The sequence below is a fragment of the Vulpes vulpes genome, chromosome 1, assembly GCF_048418805.1.
Source record: "Vulpes vulpes isolate BD-2025 chromosome 1, VulVul3, whole genome shotgun sequence".
Taxonomy (NCBI): Eukaryota; Metazoa; Chordata; class Mammalia; order Carnivora; family Canidae; genus Vulpes; species Vulpes vulpes.
Genome location: NC_132780.1, coordinates 25,131,545 through 25,152,659, shown reverse-complemented (window position 1 = coordinate 25,152,659; position 21,115 = coordinate 25,131,545). Strand labels below are relative to the sequence as shown.

Here is a 21,115-nt window from a genome sequence, read left to right as displayed (position 1 = left end):
TCATGAATAAATAAAATTTTTTAAAGGGTTAGAATGGGAAGGAATAGAGAATATAGTCTCACAGAATGAACCAACCTGGTGTTCTAGGTGTATCTTGGTCCATGAGTTAGAAGGCACTAACATCCACCATTATAAAACAAGACAAAAAATAAGAACCAAAAATCTGTAACTCTTGTATCTACCAAAATTAAATCGAACACGTTGAAAGGAATCCAAAAAATGAAGAATATATCTAAGACATGTAACTGTAGAAATATTAAAGTCAAAAAGGAAAAAGCTTAAAAACAAAGAGTTGGTAAAATATTGTAGTTAAGGCAAGAAAAGAGAAAAAAGTACTGGAAATTTTTAACCTGAGAGATAAACAAATCATAAGGAAAAACCTTCGAGATCTATATACTATTTTCCCTTATCCCTGGAGCTTTCCAGTGCTGCTTGGTCAATAAACTTGGTCTTCCTTTGTTCTTCCAGCAGCTCTTCTGGAGGAGAACCTGCTGCACTGATTCTCAAGGGTCTGTGCCTGGGCAGAGATGCCCTACTCCTGGCCAGGTGGTCGGCTAAGTGCAAAGCTGTCTGTCCTGTGATTCCTTTGTTCCCTAGAGGCTAACCCTCTCCCAGCTCAAAAACGAAAAGAAAAAACTAAAAAATGGTGGCAGTCAGATCTCCAGCCTGGGAGCCAAAAGCTCCCCGCATGTACCGAATTACAGTCTCTGTGCCCACTGGCCTAGATCCTCCTGGAGGCAGGCACTGGGGCACTGATCTGCACCAACTGAAGGGTGCCCAGCAGCAGGAGAGTTCTTGCCATCATGTGCCCTCCCCAGTTCTGCCTGTCCTGGAGGGAATGGACCCTTCGAGGGAGGGCCTTGTGCCCCTGGATCCGCACTCCTGGGGTCTGCCTCTCCCAAAGGGAGCAGAGGACATCTCACCTCTGTCCATCGCCAGGCTGTAGGGTAAAGAGAGCTCAGGTGCTGGCATGAGTAACTGGCAGGCTTCTCCCGGATGCTCTAGGAGGGTTGCTGTGTTCCAGCCCTTTACTGTTATCCGACTGTAGTTTGCAGTGAGCTTTTTCCCTGGCACCTCTATTCTTATTGTGTCACTGGGAATATTGAGACTTTGCTGCCCTTCCTGCGATTCTGCCCTGTTTCCCCACTGAGCACTCTTCAGTCAGGATTCTAAAGTTCCTGATTATCAGCTCTGCTGCCTTCCTGCCCTGGCTTCCTGCCCCGCCCCTCCTCTCCCCTCCCTCACCTTTCCTCTTTGCCACCATTCTTCCTTGTCAGAAGTGATAATTTTTCCCTCTGTAGCATTCCAGCTGTTATCTTTACATATCAGGTTGGATTCATAGGTGTTCAGGATGTTTTGAAAATTATCTAGGTAAGTTTGGAGGACCAGATGAATCAAGGACCCCTACCCTTCTGCCATCTTGCCTCCTCCTCTTTGTATAGTTTTCTTAGTGGTTGCTCTGGGTATTATAATACACATGTGTCTTTATCACAGTCTGTCAGTATATTACTATTTGGAATGAAGTGTGAAAATGCTGTTTTTGTTTAGGTCCCATTACTTTTCCCACTTTTAAACATCATTGTCTAGAGTATAAGATATAACTTTTGCTTATGTAATTTTAAAAACTGAATGATAGGTAGAAGGGTGGCCTGCTTTATGTCATATTTGTGCTCTTTTCATGTTTTTTTTTTCCCCCTTCCTGATGCTCAGTATTTCTTTTATTATTTTCTCTGTCTGAATAACTTTCTAAGTTTAGCCATTTTTTAAGGTCAGGTCAGCAAGCAATAAAGTCTTAAAGTTTTTCTTTCATCTGGTAATGTGTTAATTCTGCCTTCATTTTTGAAGGATAGTTTTGGCAGATACTCAGTTTGCAGTTAAGTCTTCTTTTACAAATTGGAAGAAAAATGTTGTGCCACCTCCTTGTGATGAACTCCATAATTTCATGAGAAATCTCTTATTTGAATTGGTCACTCCCTAGGGGTAATGAGTCATTTCTCTGGGGTTGCTTTTAAGATTTTTTTCTTTAGATTTCAGAATTTTAATGATGTTTTAATGTGGATTTCTTAGGATTTATTTTATTTGGTATTCATTTGGCTTCTTGAATCTATTTTTTTAGTTCTGTAACTTCCCCTTGAACTTTGGTGTAACTTCTGTTTTTTTGTTTTTTGTTTTTTAATTCTTGAGATCTTGTAACTTTTTTCATTTGTTTCAAGAGAACTTGTGATTGCTTGAGGCATTTCTTTGATGGCTGCTTTAATATCCCTGTCAGTTTCAATATCCTACTCATCTCACTGTTGGTATCGATTGTCTTTTCTCATTTAAGTTTTGATTTCCTGGTTCTTGGTATGATTAGTAATTTTCTATTGCATTCTGCACCTTTAGCTGTTAAGACTCTGGATCATACTTAAAACTGACTTTAGCAGGCAGTCACCCTGTTTTTAGGTTAGTTCCCAGATTGCAGCCTACGTTTTGCAGGTGGTTCTTAACCCAATAACAGTGTAGCTTTCAGAGCTCTTGCAATGCTATTTAGGTTTACTTGGCTTATTTGGTACCATTGTTCTTTCCACCTTTTCATGCTGGGGGTGGGAGTGTGGAAGGGGTTTCCCTAAAACAGGCTGCTTGGTGTCTCTAGATAGGGGAAAGGATGCTCAGGCGGGAGCAAAGATTTCGCAGGTGGAGCTGCTAATATTCCAGTGCCTCCTGGCAACCTGTTGTCTGCAAGAAGGGAGATGGGTCTCTCCTTGGGCTGGGCAGTGTAGCAGGGATGGCCTTCCTGGTGTGACCCATCTGCTAAGTGTTTTGCATCTAGATAGAAAGTCTCAGGTCTCTGAGGATAAAGAACAGTTCCTAGAACAGGTGTGTCTGTGGCAGGACCCTCCCAGGCTGTGTTGGGTCTGGTGAGGGTGGGGAGTCTCAGCCCTGTGAGACTAAAAAGCACTTCCCTTAATCATTCCCACCTGCTGGTGCTGCTGGACTCACATAGTGTTGTCAGCAGGACTTTTGTTCCATCCAGGGAGTAATGGACCTACCTGGGCTGTCTTCTGCTAGTTTGGGAGCCAGAAAACGCTGGGCCACTTTGTACCTTGTGATTCTTACACCTCCCCCCCAACCCTATAGAACATTCTCCAGGAGATACAGCTAATTCCCTTCTCCTGGAGTATGAACTGGACCCACTGATTACTTCTAACAAATAGGGTATGGAAAGAGTGAAAATGATTAGTTTACAGTGGAAAGTCCTGGCAGATACCAGTTTTACCAAGTGATCAAGGTTACATTACCATGAATAAATCTGGTTAGTAAGTACCATTTGACAATATAGTAAGGATACTTCACTTCTGTTGTATTCTACAAAGTTGGTAATGCAAATCTAATAATGAGAAAATAGATAATCCCAAATTATGAGGTTCTATAAAATATTTGACGAGCTGTCAAGGTTATAGATGACAAAGACTGACAGAGAACTGTCACAGATTGGAGGAGACTAAAGACACATGAGGACAAATGCAATATAGGATCCTAGCCTGGATCCTAGATCACAAAAAGGACAATTATGGAAAATCTGAACAGTTCCTAATAGTGTCCTAAAGTTAATGTCTTAGCTCTGATAACACTATGATAAGATATTAATATTAGGAGAAAAAATGTAGTTCCCAGTCAGCCCTTGACATTCTCCTGTAAGCAGACTACTAACCTGTATACTTACTACTGTCCTGGACACGGTATTTTCCCCCAGTTTCTAAGTCATGAGTGTATGGAATTAGTTTGAGCAAACTGCCCCAGACTTGGACAGTGGGTAGGAAACCCTTCAGACCGGCTCCTGTGGCCCCAGTGTCATGTTCCATCATGTTTCTCAACACTTCCTCACTTTCTGGTATTACCAGACGTTCAGGATCCCCTCATACCTACCCTGCCCTAACCTTGAAGCTGCCATTAACCCAGGAAGCCAGGATTTCCACAAAAGAAAACAGTGCTAGACTCAGATCTGCACACTGGATGTGTGGATGCCCATGAGGCCGCCCTTGCTTCTTGGTCTTGTAGCAGAGGTTAGAAAATACACACAAATACATCTGCCCATACAGGTCCACGCACACACATGTTGTGAGCACATATGCACTTAGGAATCTCATGTTCACATACATACTTCATCACAGTGGCTCACAGGATTTTTTTGCTTTGCCCCAATGTATAACTTTTTGCCCCAATGTATGACTTTGCTTCCTTGGTGAGAACCCTGTCTCACTACAACATAGCCCCATGTATGCCTGTGCTCATTCCTCTGATGCAGGAGATTGCTCCAGAACTGCTTCACCATCATCATGCTACAGAAAATACACTGAAGGGCGAGGGATGTTTGTTTTTTTGTCATCCTAAGACAACTAGGATAGTAAACTCTGCCCAAATCCTCTGTGCATTATTCCCCTTCTTACACGAAAGGCAACAAACTATATATGGTTTGGCACTTTGCTCTTTTTACTTAAAACATTTCTTAAAAATCATTCCATGACATTTCGTTGGTATCTTTTTTTTTTCTCGCATTTTACTCCATCGTATGTACCTGTTTATTCAATTTCCTGTGCTTAGTCAAGCAGTTTTCAGAATTTGGAACTAGAAAGCATGCTATAAAAATAACTATGCATGTGTGTATTCATTCATACACTTGCCAGTGACTCTCCAGGACACATTTTCAGAAATGTGCTTGTTGTGGCAATGGGCAGGTGTACATATAGTCTTGTTACCCTAAGTATTGCCAGGTTCACCTATATAAGGCTTATGCCATTTTGCATTCCTGCCAACAGTGTATGAAAATGCATTTTCCTGCAGCCCTACCAGGCAGAGTACTGTCCAGCTTTTGAGTTTTCATCAAGCTGAGTGAAATAATTTGAGTGTAGTTGTAGTTTGCATTTATCTTATCATGAGTGAAGCTCAGCAGCTTTCCAATATACCTCTTTTGGTAAACTGATCAGGTCTTTTGTCCACTTTCTTTGGCATTTCTGGTTTTTTGATTTTTTGAAAGTCCGTTAAATGACCTTTTATTTGTGAAGTACATTGACATTTATTTTTTGATATATATATTTTTTTGCCATGTAAAATTTTGGTTATTTTCTTATTTGGGGGGTATTAATTTTTTATTGCCTCAGGGCCTGGGGAAAATGACTGTGGGGACCATTCTGTGCCCAAGGCAAAGGGACAAGGCCAGCCCTGGGCTGGGCACAAAGCAAGCTAAAGGGACAGTACCTTGGGCTGGGTGGAAAGACAGGTGCTCTAGCTCCTTAGCCCCTGTCTGGAGGACTAGGGAGGGTTGTGGAAGAAAGGCCCTGAGTCCTCAGGTGGAATCACTGGTGTGTGGCTAATAGGATGCAGGGTTGGTGGTTCAGAAAGATGTCCTCACTAGCATTACTGGAGGACCTAAGAAAGGGGGATGATGAAGGCCCTCCCCAACACAGGGCCAGAGTCCAGAACAAATAGACCATGACCCTCTGTGTATCCTGAGGGTTAGGACCACAGGATTCTTGACAGCTGAATAAATGAGGGTGTATGGTTGGTGTTCATCTTTATAAGGGAGTTTATTAAACAGACCTGGGTGTGGAGGAAGGCTTGGAAATCAGGTGTGTCCAACTCTCCCTGACAACTACCGCCCCGGCTGCCAAGAGGAACAGTGTTCTTCCTGCTTTCTGCTTCAGGAAAGCATAGCACTGCCCACTGCTTCCTGCTGACTTCACATAAAGGTCATGACCTTTTATGGTGGGGGTTCAGGGCAAGTAGGAATTTGGGGGGGAGGGGCTGGTCCATAGGGCCAAGTGTTATGAACTAAATTTTCTACCAAAAGTTGATAATGAACCCCTTTCCTGATGTGACAGTATTTGGGTACAGGACCTAAGGAAGTACTGAAAGGTAAAGGATGTTAGAAAAGTGGAGCCCTGATCTTACAAGAGTAAGGACACCAGAGTTCACTTGCTCTCTAGCACACGTGCAAGGGAACATAAGGTGGCAGTAGATCAGGGTGATTGTGGGCTTGCAGTCCCAGGTTTTGTTATGGCAGCCCTGGCAAAAGAACACATACTAAGTATGACAAACTGTGGAGGTGGTTTTAGACCTGGGTGATGGGTAGAGGGTGGAAGAGTCTTGAGGTACTTGCTGGAGAAAGCCAAGGTTGCCTCAAAGAGGCCATGGTAAGAACAGGAGGATTAGAAATTCTGCTGTGACCTCAGACAGAAATGTGGAAGGTTACTGGAAATTGAAGGAAAGGCTGTCCTGATTATGAGGCAGTGAAAACGTGGCCGGGTTGTGCTCCATTGTTTAGTAGAGGGTAGAAGTCTGAGGTGACAAGTGACCACTTCTTAGCTGAGATGTCTAAGCAAGGGGTTGAAAGGTATACCTGTGTCTTATTGCTTCTCATAGAAATATTTGAGGAGGGAGGTAAATCGAAGGAACTGTTGAGCAAAAAGGAGCCAGAGCTTGAAGATTTAGGGAATTCTTAGCTCATTCCTATTGCGACGAGAAGGTATGTTCTGGAGAGAACACCAGTGGTGTTGCTGGACACTCGTTTGATAGATTAGTTTGGAACCAGTTGATGCTCAGTGGAAACTACAAGCCTGAACTAAGGATGGTACAGATGGGACACAGCATAGGCTGGCTGTGAGACCTCTTAGTGGGTAGCACCACAGAAGAGTCGTGAGTCCAACAGGATATAGAGCAGTAGGTCGGCCATTCCCATGGTGGGCCCGGGAGGTGAATGCATCCATGGTCTCAGGGGGCTGCACACTGCTGCTGCCCAGCGGGACCACAGGGCAAAGCATCCAACGAGACATTATTCTCAAGCCTTAAAATCTAATAGAATTTGCCTCCTAGGCCATAGACATGTTCAGGGGACCCATCTTTTCTTCTTCCCCCTTGTGGAAAGGGAATGCAAATTCTACATCTGTGGTAACTTGTCTAGTTCACAGCTAGAGAGAACTCTGTCTCAGGATGAAACCTATTCCTAGCCTCACCCACACTTGACATTTTGGAGAGAGTCAGTGCTGGAATAGGTCAACACTTTGGGAGCTGTTAAGAACATACCCTGAAGAATGAATTTGGGGGCCCCAGGGGTTGAGTTTTCCAAATTCATATGTTGAAGTAAGAACCCACATATGACCTCATTTGGTGACAGAGTGGGGTCCTAATCCAGTAAGGCTGGTGTCCTTGGAGGAGGAGGGGGAGACACCAGGAAAGTGCATATACGAAGGCCATGTGAGGACACAGTATGGGTGCAGGCATCTGCCAGCCGAGGACAGAGGCTTCAGTAGAAACCAACATGCATACATTGACTCGGACTTCCACTTGGACTTCTAGTCCCAAGAACTGTGAGAAATTGTTCTTCAGCCATCAAATTTCTGGTGTTTCATTATGGCAGCCCTGGCAAATTAAGACACATTGCTAGCACAGAACATAAACCATAAATCGACTATCTTTCAAGCACTGAAAGAATACATTTTTTCCCTCTACTGCATTTGAGGAAAGTGAAACATTTCCTAGTGCTTCCTGCCACCTTCACACTCACGAGGAAAGGAAAGATTAGGAGAACAGCTTTGAGGTGGGAAGCGATGGCTGGACTTGGTCCTCCTGTGTCTGTGAAGGTGAGACTTCTGGCTAAAGCCCCGGCCGCACTCCCTGCACACATACGGCTTCTCTCCTGAGTGGGTGCGCTGGTGTCTGATAAGGGCCGACCTGAAGCCGAAGCCTCGCCCGCACTCACCGCATACACATGGCTTGCCCCCTGAGTGTGATCTCTGGTCAGAGGTGATGTGAGACTTCTGGCTGAGTCCTTGCTCACACACTCCGTACACATCAGCCCCTTCCTCTAAGTGTGTTCTCTGGTGTCTGGTGAGGAGGGACTTGAAGCCAAAGGTGCGCCCACACTCTGGACACAGGTAAGGCCTCTCCCCTGTGTGTGTCCTCTGGTGTCTGATGAGGGTAACCTTCTGACCAAAGCCACGCCCACACTCCGGGCACAGGTAAGGCCTCTCCCCTGTGTGTGTTCTCTGGTGTCCCAAGAGGGAGACCTTCTGGCTAAAGCCACGCCCACACTCTGGACAGAGGTAAGGCTTCTCCCCCGTGTGTGTCCTCTGGTGTCTGACGAGGGTGACCTTCTGGCGAAAGCTGTGCCCACACTCAGCACAGACGTAAGGCTTCTCCCCGGAGTGTGTGACTTGATGACTGAGGAGCAGCGCCTGCTGCCTGAAGCCACGTCCACACTCAAGGCACAAGAAGGGCTTTTCCCCCGAATGTGAGCTGCGGTGTTGAAGGAGTGATGCCTTCTGGCAAAAGCCTCTCCCGCACTCAGGACACACAAAGGGCTTCTCCTGCAAGTGTGTCCTCTGGTGCAGGATGAGGGCAATCTTTTGGCGAAAGCCTCGCCCACATTCCTGACATTCAAAGGGCCTCTCCCCGGAATGTATCCTCTTGTGGTTGGTGAGTGAGGACGTGTACCTGAAGTGGCGCCCACACTCCCCGCACATGTAAGGCTTCTCCCCTGAGTGTTTCCTCTGGTGGATGGCGAGCGAGGACTTTCGGCCAAAGCCTCGCCCACATTCCCTACAGCTGTAAGGCTTCTCCCCTGAGTGTGTCCTCTGGTGCTTGGTGAGGTCTGACTTCTGACAGAAGCCTTTGCCACACTCAGGGCACACGTGATGCTTCTGGAGGTTCAAGAGGCTAGATTTGGGACCAAGTGCCAGTCGGTATTTTCCACACATGGCTGCTTCAGATGCCTCCTCAGGACACCTAGCTCTCTCAATTTCCACCCAGTCTACTGGCCGACCCTGAGCAGGTCTGAAGAGCACCCTGGAAACCCCACTCAGCTGGAGTCTCCCTTCCCTCTCTCCATCATCTGCTTGTTCACTTGAGCAGCTTGGGATGGGACTTTCTGTGTAGGAGCTTGGGAAGATCCGAGGAAGGTGACCACACAGCACATACTGTTGGAGGAACTGTGGACCAGGAAAGGTCACTGGGCAGGAGTGGCCACGTGGCTGCAATTCTGGCCCTGGTTCTGCTAGAAAGAAGATGTTGGTCAGAATGGTTGGTTCCACCTGCCCAGTGGTCATTCCTTAGCTGTTCCCGCAACCCAGACTTCCTTTACAGTCCCACCTTTCCTCCCTCACTGACACTCATGCGTATCTTATCACACCACAGAAGACACATGTGATGAGCCAGTTCCAAACAAACACCAGCCCAGCAAAAAAGCATCACGAGCAGCCTGGCCCTATGAATCACTGCTGTTGGTTACACACGTCCCCTAGTACAGCTGTGCAAGCCAGAGTCAGCAAAGTGGATGCAAGTGTTATCCACAGCTAGGTGCTTCCGCTGAAAAACTACGTGACTCATGGGGGAGGCAGAGCAAGACAGTGGAGTAAGAGGACCTGAATCACACCCAGGCCTAGGTCTACAACCAGGTACCGCTCACGTCTTAGTCTGTAACCCAGGGAGTGAGCTAAAGACTGGCAGAACAGACTCCAGCACTGAATGCAGAGAAGCTGCATCAGAAAGGTTATGGAGGGTGGAAACCACAGTTGGAAGGTGCTCGAAGCGGGAAGCTGTGGTCACAGAGGAGAAAGCACCACGGAGCCCACACAGAGCAAACAAATCTCCAGCATGTTGGGCCTTGAAAACCAGAGGAGCTGAGTTTGATGAGTTTGTGTAACCAGTGGGATTTAGAGCTCTAAATGTCAGCCACTCAGCGCTGGGTGGTGAGTAAGCCAGGGCCTGCCCTAACGTGACAGCAGCCCGAGAAGCAGCAGAGAAGCGACAGCCTGCACAAGGGGAGGGAGATCTGCTTCTACTGATCCTGGAGCATGTTGGGGGACTCTCTGGGAACAAGGGAGTGGGCAGGTGCGCTGCTCCTGCTCCGGCCCCCGTGGCAGAAGCACAGCCACCTTTTGGGGACGGGGGGAGTACAGACACTTGCTGCTTTTCCTGCCACACCAAGCTACTAGCCCCAGGCCTGGGCTGAGCAGAACTTCTGTGGCCACTGCGCTTCTTCAGGGGGTCTGGTTTAGTACTGGCAGCTCCTGCATAGGCCTTGCCCAGTTGCTGCACACCCCAGGTACTGGACCCCTGGCTGTTGCCTTGCTTTGGGGGAATCAACCTACAACTAGTGGCCCAGTGCAAGTTGTGCTGACCTTGTGCATCCCATGTCCAGCCACCACAGGTCCCCAGGTGCCCTCTGTTGGTACCTCAGCTGCTTGAGCTTCCCCCAGGCCACTGCCGCTAATGTATGCCACACCCCTGGCCACTACCACACTGTGGGGAAATCTGCCCTAGGACTAGTGACTCCATGCAAATTAGGTTGCCACCATCCCACCCCTGAGCCCTCCTATGGTCACTTCCTTTCAAAGCCAGCCTGCCTAGGTCTCCCTAACACCACAGATAGCAAGCACATCCTACAGCAGGCAGGGTCAGTGCAGAAGTCTGGACTGAAAGGAAAAGCTATTCAGACGCTAATAGCAGGGTGCAGGTAACACACACAGACACCTCTGAAGCGCCAGGTCCTGGTGAACAGGGAACACTGCAGGACCTTTTCTTCATAGAAGCACTACTTTCAAGAGGAGATGCAGCTGGGTTTCCTAACATGTAGAAACAGAAACAAAATGAGGAGACCGAGGAGTATGTCCCAAGTGAAAGACCATAATAAAACCACAGCAGGAGAGTAGCCTGATAGAGAATTTAAAGTAATGACCATAAGGACACTCACTGGATGGAAAAAAACTGGTTATTAGTGAGACCCTTAAAACAGAGATGATATCAGAGATGAGAACTCAAATGAAACTAAGAATACAATGGATGGAATAAATAGGCTACAGGAAAGAGAGGAATGTATTAGTGATCTGGAGGATAGGGGAATATAAAGCAGTCAAGCTGAGCAGATGAGAGAAAAACACTACATAGAGAACAGACTTAGGGACCTCCATGACTCCCTCAAACATAGTAACTATTTGCATCTACATAGGGATCTCAGAAGAGGCAGGGGAAGAAAATGTATTTGAAGAAATAATAGCTCCAAGTTTCCCAAATCTAGGAAGGGAAACATTCAGATTCAGGAGGCACAGAGAACCCCCAATAAGATCAACCCACGGAGATTAACTCCAAGACACATAGGAATCAAACTGACAAATAGTAAAGAATTTAAAGGCTGCAAGAAAATGTGCATACACAGAGAAACCCCATTAAGGCTATTAGATTTTGTAGGCCAGATGGGAGTGGCATCATATATTCAAAGTGCTGAAAGGGAAACCTGCAGCCAAGAATACTTTATATCCAGCAAAACCATCATTCAGGACAGGAGGAAGAAAGAGTTTCCCAGATCAAATCTACAGGAGTCTGTGACCACCAAACTAACTGTAGAAGAAAGATGAAAGGGAACACTTTTCAATGGAAAGATAAGGGAGAGTATGAAAAAGTACAAAAAAAATAAAGGATGTAAATTAAGATACCATACACCTAAAACATGGAAGGGAGGGGAGGAGTAAGGAATGAGTTCAACACTGAGTGACCATTAGCTTAAAACAGACTGCCATATGCAGATGTTCTATATAATCAAGTGGTAACCACAAATCAAGAAACAGATAAGCAATACATAAAGAGTAAAGAACCCAGGTATATCACTAAAGAAAACCAACAAGCTGTGAAAGAGAAGAATCAGAAAAAAAGCTATAAATACAACCACAAAACAAGTAACAAAATGGCAATACATATGGATCAGTAATTAGTTTCAATGTAAAATGGACTACATGCTCCACTCAAAAGACATAGCATGACACAGTAAATAAACCAAGACCCATCTATATGCTGCCTTGCAGAGACTCCTCTCAGACCTAAAGACACATGAAGATTGAAAGTGAGGGGATGGAGAACATCGTACAAATAGACGTCAAAAGAAGCTGGAGTAGCAGTACTTCTATCAGACAAAGCAGACTATAAAAGTCTGTAAAAAGAGTCAAAGAAGGATACTATAGAATCGAGAAGATATAACAATTGTAAATAGTTGTGTACCCAACATGGCAGCACCCAAATATTTAAAACAGTTAAGAACAAACATGAAGAAACTGTTTGGTAGAAAAAATAATAGAGGGCTTTAACACATTAATGGACAGATCAAACAAAAACAAGGACACCAATGGCTTTGAATGGCACAGGGGAAAAGATCTAGTCAGAACATTCATCCTAAAACAGCACAATACATACATTCCTTTTAAGGGCTCAGAAAACATTCTCCAGAACAGATCACATATTAGGCCACAAAACAAGCCTCAACAAATTAAAGACTGAAGTCATACTGTGCATCTCAGACCAAAACACCTTGAAACTAGAAATCAACCATAAGAAAAAATCTGGAAAGACTACAGATATATGAGGTTAAATAACATGCCACTAAACAAGGAGTTGGTCAGCTGAGAAACCAAAGAATACGTTAAAAAGTACGTGAAAACCATGGTCCAAAACCTTTGGGAATGCAGCAAAAAGCCGTTTTAAGAGAGAAGTATATGCAATACAGGGCTATCTCAAGAAGCAGGAAAACTCTCAAACAACCTAACCTTATACCTTAAACCTTATATCTAACCTATATACTAAAGGAGCTAAAAAAAAGGGGGGGGGGGGAGGGGGGAACACCCAAAACCAGCAGAGGGAAGGAAATAATAAAGCTTAGAGCAGAAATAAATGATATAGAGACCCCTCCCCCCTAAAAATCCCCAAATCCCAAAACAATGAAACCAGGATCTGGTTCTTTGATAACATAAAATTGACAAACCCTTATTCAGGTTAAAATAAACCAACTCAGAAATGAAAGAGAAATAACAACCAACATCACAGAAATACAGTTAAGAAATTACAAAAAACTATATACTAACCAATTATACAACCTAGAAGAAATGGATAAATTCCTAGGAACATATAACCTACCAAAACTGAAGCAAGAAGAAATATAAAATTTGGAGAAACCAATTAGCAGCAAGGAGATTGAATCAGTAATCAAAAAACTTCCAACAGGGACGCCTAGGTGGCTCAGCAGTTGAGGGTCTGCCTTGGGCTCAGGGCGTAATCCTGGAGTCCTGGGATCAAGTCCCACATCGCCCTCTGCCTATGTCTCTGCCCCTCTCTCTTAATCTGTGTCTCATGAATAAATAAAATCTTAAAAAAAAAAAAAAACTTCCAGCAAACAAAAGTCCAGGATCAGACAGCTTCCCTGGCAAATTCTACCAAAGATTTTTTTATTTAATACAAAGATCTAAAAAAAATAAAAAAAAAATACAAAGATCTATTTATTTATTTATTTTAGAGAGTACACGAGAGCACATAGAGGGAGAAGCAGACTTCCACTGATACAGGGCTTGATCCCAGGACCCCGAGATCATGACCTGAGACGAAGGCAGATGCTTAACCAGCTCAGCCACCTAGGCATCCCTCTACCAAAGATTTAAAGAGTAGTTAATATTCTTCTTAAATTCCTTCTATGAGACCACTATTATCCTGATACCAAAACCAGATAAAGACACCACCACAAAGAACTACAGGTCGATATCTCTGATGAACATAGATGCAAAAATCCTTCACAAAATACTAGCAAAGAGATTCCAACAATACATTTTTTTAAAAAAATCATTCACCAGGATCAAGTGGGATTTATTTCTGGGGATGCAAAGGTGATTCAATAATTGGAAATCAACATGAAACATCAATCACATCAATAAGAGAAAGAAAAACTGTATGATCATTTCTGTAGACTCAGTAAAAGCATTTGTACAGCATCCATTCATAGTAAAAACCCTCAGCAAAGTAGGTTTAGAGGGAATATACTTCAACATAATAAAGGCCATACATGGAAAACCCACAGCTAACTTCATCCTCAATGGGGAGAAACCTGACTGCTTTCCCCCTAAGGTCAGGAACAAGACAAGGATGTCTGCCCTTACCATTTTTTTTTTTTTTTAAGATTTATTTATCTGAGAAGAAGAGAGCAAGGGCAAGAGAGAGCATGGGGAAGGGCAAAGGGAGAGGGAGAAGCAGACTCCTTGCTGAGCAGGGAACCCAACATGGGGTTTGATTCCAGGATCCTGGGATCATGACCTGAGCAGAAGGCAGACACTGACTGAACCATCCAGGCACCCCCTACCCCACTCTCACTTTTATTCACCATAGTACTGGATGTACTAAACACAACAATTAGATAATATATAGAAACAAAAGGAACCCAAACTGGTAAGGAGGAAGTAAAAATTTCACTATTTGCAGGTGACATGAGACTATATTTAGAAAATCATAAGGACTCTACCGGAAAGCTACAAGAACTGATAAAACAAAACAAAAACAAACAACTGATAAAAACAAAACAAAAACAAACAAAAAACTGATAAAAACAAAAAACTGATAGATAAATTCAGTAAAGTTGTAGGATACAATATCAATGTGAAGAAATCTTTTGTATTTCTATACACTGATAATAAAGCAAGAGAAATTAAGAAAATCCTAATTTACATCTGCCCCCCAAATAAGATACCTAGGAATAAGCCTAATCAAAGAGGTGAAAAACTTGTGGTGTGAAAACTATAAAACACCAATGAAAGATACTGAAGACAACATAAGGACATATGAAAGACCTTGCATGCTTATAGATTGGAAGAACAAATATTAAAATGCCAATACTTACCCAAAGCAACCTACACATTTAATGCACTCCCTACCAAATGCCAACAGCATTTTTCACAGAACTAGAGCAAACAATCTTAAAATCTATATGGGACCACAAAAGACTTTAAACTGACAAAGCAGTTTTGAAAAAAGAAAAGCAGGGGATCCCTGGGTGGCTCAGCGGTTTGGTGCCTGCCTTTGGCCCAGGGTGCGATCCTGGAGTCCTGGGATCGAGTCCCGTGTCGGGCTCCCAGCATGGAGCCTGCTTCTCCCTCCTCCTGTGTCTCTGCCTCTCTCTCTCTCTCATAAATAAATAAATCTTTAAAAAAATAAAAAGAGAAAGAAAAGCAAAATTGGAGGTATCATAATTCCAGACTTCAAGTTATGTTACAAAAGTTGTAATCAATACAGTATGGCACTGGCACAGAAACAGACACATAGATCAACAGAAAAGAATCCAGGACCTAGAGATAACCCCACAATTAAATGCTCAGTTAATCTTTGATAAAGGATTAAAGAATATCCAGTGGGATGTTCTCTTCAACAAATGGTGTTGGGAAAACTGATCAGCTATATGCAAAAGAATGAAACTAGACCACTTTCTTAGAACATATACAAAAATAAAATGGATTAAAGACCAAAATGTGAGACCTGAAGCCATAAAAAATCCTAGAAGACAGCATAGGCAGTAATGTCTGACATCAGCCAAAGCAACATTTTTATAGATATGTTTCCTGAGGCAAAATAAAAGCAACGATAAACTATTAAGACAACATCAAAATAAAAAGCTTCTGCAGAGTAAAAGAAACAAGCTAAAAGGCAGCCTACTGAATGGGGATATATATTGGCAAGTGACCTATGCAATAAAGGGAGAGTATCCAAAATATATAAAGAACTTACAAAACTCAGCACCCAAAAAATGAATAATCCAATTAAAAATGGGCAGAAGACACGAACAGACATTTCTCCAAAGATGGCCTAAAGACAGATGAAAAGATGCTCAACATCATTAATCATCAGGGAAATGCAAATCAAAAGTATCATGAGATATCACCTTACACCTGTCAGAATGGCTAAAATCAAAAACCCAAGAAACAACAGGTGTTGGCAAGGGTGTGCAGAAAAAGGAACCACCCACCCCTCTTGCACTGTTTGATGGGAATGCAAACTGGTGCTGCCACTGTAGAAAACAGTATGGAGGTTCCTCAAAATTGAAAACTAGAACTACCATCTGATCCAGCAACTGCACCACTAGGTATTTACCCAAAGAATACAAAAATACTGATTCAAGGGATACATGTGCCTCAATGTTTATTGCAGCATTATTTACAACAGCAGAATTATGGAAACAGCCTGTTCATTGACAAATAAAAGGATAAAGATGTTGTGTTTTCACACACGCACACAAAATTGGGATATTATTCAGCAAAAAAAAAGAATTAAAACTTGCCATTTGCAATGACATGGATGGAGCTAGAGTATAATGCTAAGTGAAATAAATCAGTGAGAAAAAGACAAATACTAATGTGATTTCACCTATGTGGAATTTAACAAATGCTCAAAGGAAAAAAAAAGACAAACCAAGAAACATACTCTTAACTATAGAGAACTGATGGTTACCAGAAGGGAGGGGAGTAGGGGAATGGCATTAAATGGGCGATGGGGATTAAGGAGTGCACTTGTAATGAGCACAGGGTAACATATGGAATTGCTGAATCATTTCATTGTAAGCCTGAAATTAATATAATACTGTAATATATATATATATATATATAATATTGTACATTAACTAAATGGAATTTAAATAAAATTTAAGTAACTGTGACTTATTACAAATTTCTTTAGTGATTTTTTATTTCCTACAAGAAAGGGATCAAATAACTAACCAGAGTGTTCTGTCTGCCTTGGCTTGCTTATACCCCTACTGGGTCATAAAGCATTCCAGTGGAGGAAGCACTTTTGTGTGTCTTCCCAATTACATATGGTGGCTGACTTAAATATAGTTAAGTGTCACCTTTATGGAAATGATAGCTGGCCTGCTTACGGTTCTCCTTCTCCTTCTGTTCTTCCCACCAACCTCCCTCTTTAAAAAATAAAAACAACTTTTACCAACAAAATATAATCATAAAATTTTTCCGGATGAAAAAGAAAATTAAGCAGCATATAAACTGTTAAAATATCCAACTGCTCTTGTGCTAAGTGACTTTTTAGACCAGTAAATACTTCAGTAATTGTACATGAACTCAAAACTTTACAAAGCAAAGAGAAAAGATCAATGCCTAATGGTTCCTTAAAGAAAATTTTCTTTCTGCAGCAGCATTTGAGGAATGAAAAGTGTAGTTGTGTGTTAAGTGAATGGTCTTAGACATTGGCCCCTGAGAGAAGGCATGCCATGCATTCACTGCTTTTAAACAAGTTTCAGAATTCTGAGCCTTGGTCCACAGGTAAAAGGGATAGGTTTTCAACATTAATCAGAATTAATCCCTGGAAATCAGACAACTTTCATAACATACCATCTCTATGACTTATTATTTTGGTTTTATTTTTTATTTAAATTAACATGTAATGTATTACTAGTTTCAGAGGTAGAGGTCAATGATGTATCAGCCTTATAAAACACCCAGTGCTCATCACATCACCTGCCCTCCTTAATGTCCATCACCCAGTTACCCCATCCCCCACCTCCCTCCCCTCCAGAGACCCTCAGTTTGTTTCCTAGAGTTAAGAGTCTCTCTGATTTGGTCTTGTTTTATTTTTCCTGTCTTCCCGTATGATCCTCTGTTTTGTTTCTTAAATTCCACATGAGTGACATCACATGAAAACTGTCTCTTATTTCACTTAGCATGACTTCTTAAGGTAAAAAGTTTAAATCACTGATCACAAACCTTCCTTCTCTTCTAACATAACCACTTTAGGCTATCAATGTCCCTGTAAACACAGAGGGGCATTGCTGAAAAGAATTTTAAAAGACCTAGAGAGTGGGTTATAAGACTTGATATTGGTAAGGTGAGTTATCTGTAGATACACCAAAATATCAATAGTAAACACTATCTAGGTTTTCTTTGTCTTTCCTCCATCCCTCCCTCCCTGCCTCCTCTCCCCTTGCTTTCCTTTTTTTTTTTTTAATGAGAAGCTGACACTAAAATATAAGTGGAAATGCAAAGGATGTACACTACCCAAAGCAATCTTTAAAAAAACCAAAACCAAAAACCTGACAGAGAGGGAGAGACTTACACTATCTTACGTCAAGACAATGGTCCTACAGTAATATAGACTGTGGTTTAAGGACAGGCCTATTAACGAAAGAAACAGAACTGAAAATGTAAAACAGATCCACGCTTAGCCAGCCAGTTATTGGGTTTTCAACAAAGCAATTTAAGGAAGGGAAATCAGGTCATTTCAACAAAAAATGCTAGAGCCACTGGGTATCCATATGAATGAGAAAAATCTTGATTCCTGCCTCACACCGTACACAAAAAATTACTTCAAGATGGGTCACAGACTTAGATGTAAAAGCTAAAACTTTACAGCATTTAGAAAATGTATTTTCATGACAATAAAAATTTTAAATAAAAATTAGACTTCCTCATCAAAATTAAACATCTGCTCATCAAAGGTAACTGTTAAGAAAATGAACAGAAAAGCTTCAGACTAAGAAAGTTTTTGCAAAATGTACATATGCCCAAGAACTACTGTCCAGAATTAATAAAGAACTCCCAAAATTCAACAATTTTAAATATGCAATAAACTGGAAACTGGAGAAAGATTTGAATGTATACTTCACAAAGTATATGATATATACATATGAATGATTAAAAAGTACATAGAAAGTGCTCAACACTGACCCATCAAGGAAATGGAAATTAAAGCCCCTATGAGATACCACTACATACCCATTACAGATACGATGAAAACTGTCAGGATGTGAGGCACAGGAACTCTCAATGGTCACTTCTCATAAAACTGCATATATTGGAACCCTAGAACCCAGTGTATTAGGTTGAATGGTATCCACCAAAATTCATGTCTACCTAGAACATGTGAATGTAGACTTACTTTGAAATCAAGTCTTTGCAGATGTGATCAAGTTAAGAAGAGGTCACACAAGAAGAGGTCACACTAAATTAGGGTGAGCCTTTTTTTTTTTTTAAAGATTTTATTTACTTATTCATAGAGACACAGAGAGAGAGAGAGAGGCAGAGACACAGGCAGAGGGAGAAGCAGGCTCCATGCTGGGAGCCGGACGCAGGACTCGATCCCAGGTCCCCAGGATTACACCCTGGGCTGCAGGCGATGCCAAACCGCTGCGCCACCAGGGCTGCCCTAGGGTGAGCCTTAATTCAACAACTGGCTTCCTCACAAGGAGAAAAAGACTTGGATACAGAGATACATAGAAGGAAGAAGGCTATGTGATCACAAAGACATGGATTGGAATGACACAGCAACAAGCCAAGGAATGCTAAGGATTGCCAGCAACTGCCAGAAGCCAGGAGAGACAGGTGAGGAACAGATCTCCCCCAGAATGTCCAGAAGGAACCAACCCTACCAACCAACCCTGGTCAACCCAGAAGGAATTCCAGCTTCTGAACTGTGAGAGAATAGATTTCTTTTGTTTAAGCCTCTCAGTTTGTGGTAATTTGTTATAGGAATGCTAAGAAACTAAAACACCCAAACATACTCTAGGTATTTATCCAAAGGAAATGAAAACATAGGTTTACGAAAACAAAACAAAAACATAGCATAAGAATACTAATAACAGCTTTTTCACAATAACTATGGACTAGAAGCCAGCAAGGTGTCTACCAAGGAGAAAGGATAAATAGTTGTATATTTATATGATGGGATGCCACTCGGCATTAAAAAGGAACTGACTACTGATGGATGCAACAACATGGCTGAAGCTCAAAAACTCTGTACTGAACAAAAGAAATCTACACAAAAGAGTACATATGATTATATTCACACAAAATTGTAGAGTGGGAAAAGTTAATCTACAATGAAATAAAATCAAGACCAGTGGCACCTCTGAGGAATAGGGTGGGGGTTTACTGGAATGGGTCAGAAGGGAGCTATCTGGGATGGTAATGATCTGTTTTTGATAGAGTTTGGGTTTTAGAGATGTATACATCATTTGGATTCATACACCAGCAAACATAAGACTTTGTATTTTCTCTAAGTAAATTCCACCCAAAAAGAACAAGTACACTACTCTAGGTAATTATACACATCTACCCACCACCTTTCATGGCACTCCCTTGCTGAGATGAACTACCAGGGACTGCCCTCTTAAAATGTGGTGTCTGAAGATGCTTAAGTGGACACACTAGACCTGAGTCCATGGGTCCCTGCTTGCCATCCACCCATATGAGCCAACTCAGGAGCAGACTCTCTTTCCTCTCACTTGTTAGACTGTCTTTGGCAGATCCATTCAGTGGTCAGATCAGATCTTTAGACACACTTACATCTGTCAATTACTCTTGAGGGATAGAGAGCATCTAAGGAGAAATGAACAAGGACATCCCAAATGACCTCACAAAATGACAGCAATAGCCACCCATAACCAGGACATAATAAGCTCTTTACCTACCCACAGAGAGAACACTAGTCTCTTTTCCAGGAAGAATAAAGTCTTGACACAGAGCTCTTACTCAGATATGCTCAGCTATCCAGCTCTCCCTAAAAGGAACTGCTTACACTAAACTTATCACTCTTACTAACCAAGGAGATCTTGCTAAAAAACTGTCAGAATGGCCAAAATAAAAAGTAGTGCTGATACCAGATGCAGGCAAGATTGAGAAATGATTATTCAAACACTGCTAGTGGGGGGATCCCTGGGTGGCGCAGCAGTTTAGCACCTGCCTTTGGCCCAGGGCGCAATCCTAGAGACCCGGGATCGAATTCCACGTCAGCCTCCCGGTGCATGGGGCCTGCTTCTCCCTCTGCCTATGTCTCTGCCTCTGTGTGTGTGTGTGTGTGTGACTATCATAAATAAATAAATAAATAAATAAATAAATAAATAAATAAATAAATAAATAAATATTAAAAAACAACACTGCTAGTGGGAACTTAAATGGTATAAACATTCTAGACATGAGTATTCCACTTTTTTTTATAAAACTAAACAATTATTTACCATATGACTCAGCAACTGCATTCTTGAGCATTTATCCCAGAAATAAGACCTATGTTCACACAAAAACCTATATAGAAATGTGTAAGGCACCTTCATCTATAATAGCCAAAAACTGCAAACAATCCAAATGTCCTTCAGTGGGTGAATAGTTTAACAAACTGTAGTACATTAATACGAATATGACTCAGCAATATAAGGAATGAAGTATTGGTACGTGCTAGGTTTGGATGGATCTCAAGAGAACTACACTGAAAAGGCAATCCCAAATGTAACATACTATATGACTTCTTTTATATAACATTCTTGAAATGACAGAAATCATAA

The 21,115-nt window shown here is 42.3% G+C and overlaps 1 protein-coding gene and 1 pseudogene across 10 annotated transcripts in view; both read right to left on the bottom strand.

The window, feature by feature from the left end:
• LOC140599306 (large ribosomal subunit protein uL24-like) overlaps nucleotides 1-21,115 on the bottom strand; it is a 38,635-nt pseudogene that overhangs the window by 13,410 nt on the left and 4,110 nt on the right.
• Nucleotides 4,450-21,115, bottom strand: part of ZNF169 (zinc finger protein 169) — a 45,814-nt gene continuing 29,148 nt past the window's right edge. For 5 of the 10 annotated variants that reach the window (XM_072760833.1, XM_025984479.2, XM_072760854.1 and 2 more), the window contains one exon: nucleotides 4,450-9,025. In XM_072760833.1, the coding sequence (XP_072616934.1) occupies nucleotides 7,512-9,025 (1,514 nt within the window). In that variant the 3' untranslated portion in view covers nucleotides 4,450-7,511. Of the gene's footprint in view, nucleotides 9,029-21,115 lie in introns of all 10 variants that reach the window. The other 5 variants (XM_025984477.2, XM_025984480.2, XM_072760799.1 and 2 more) reach the window with 1 other exon arrangement.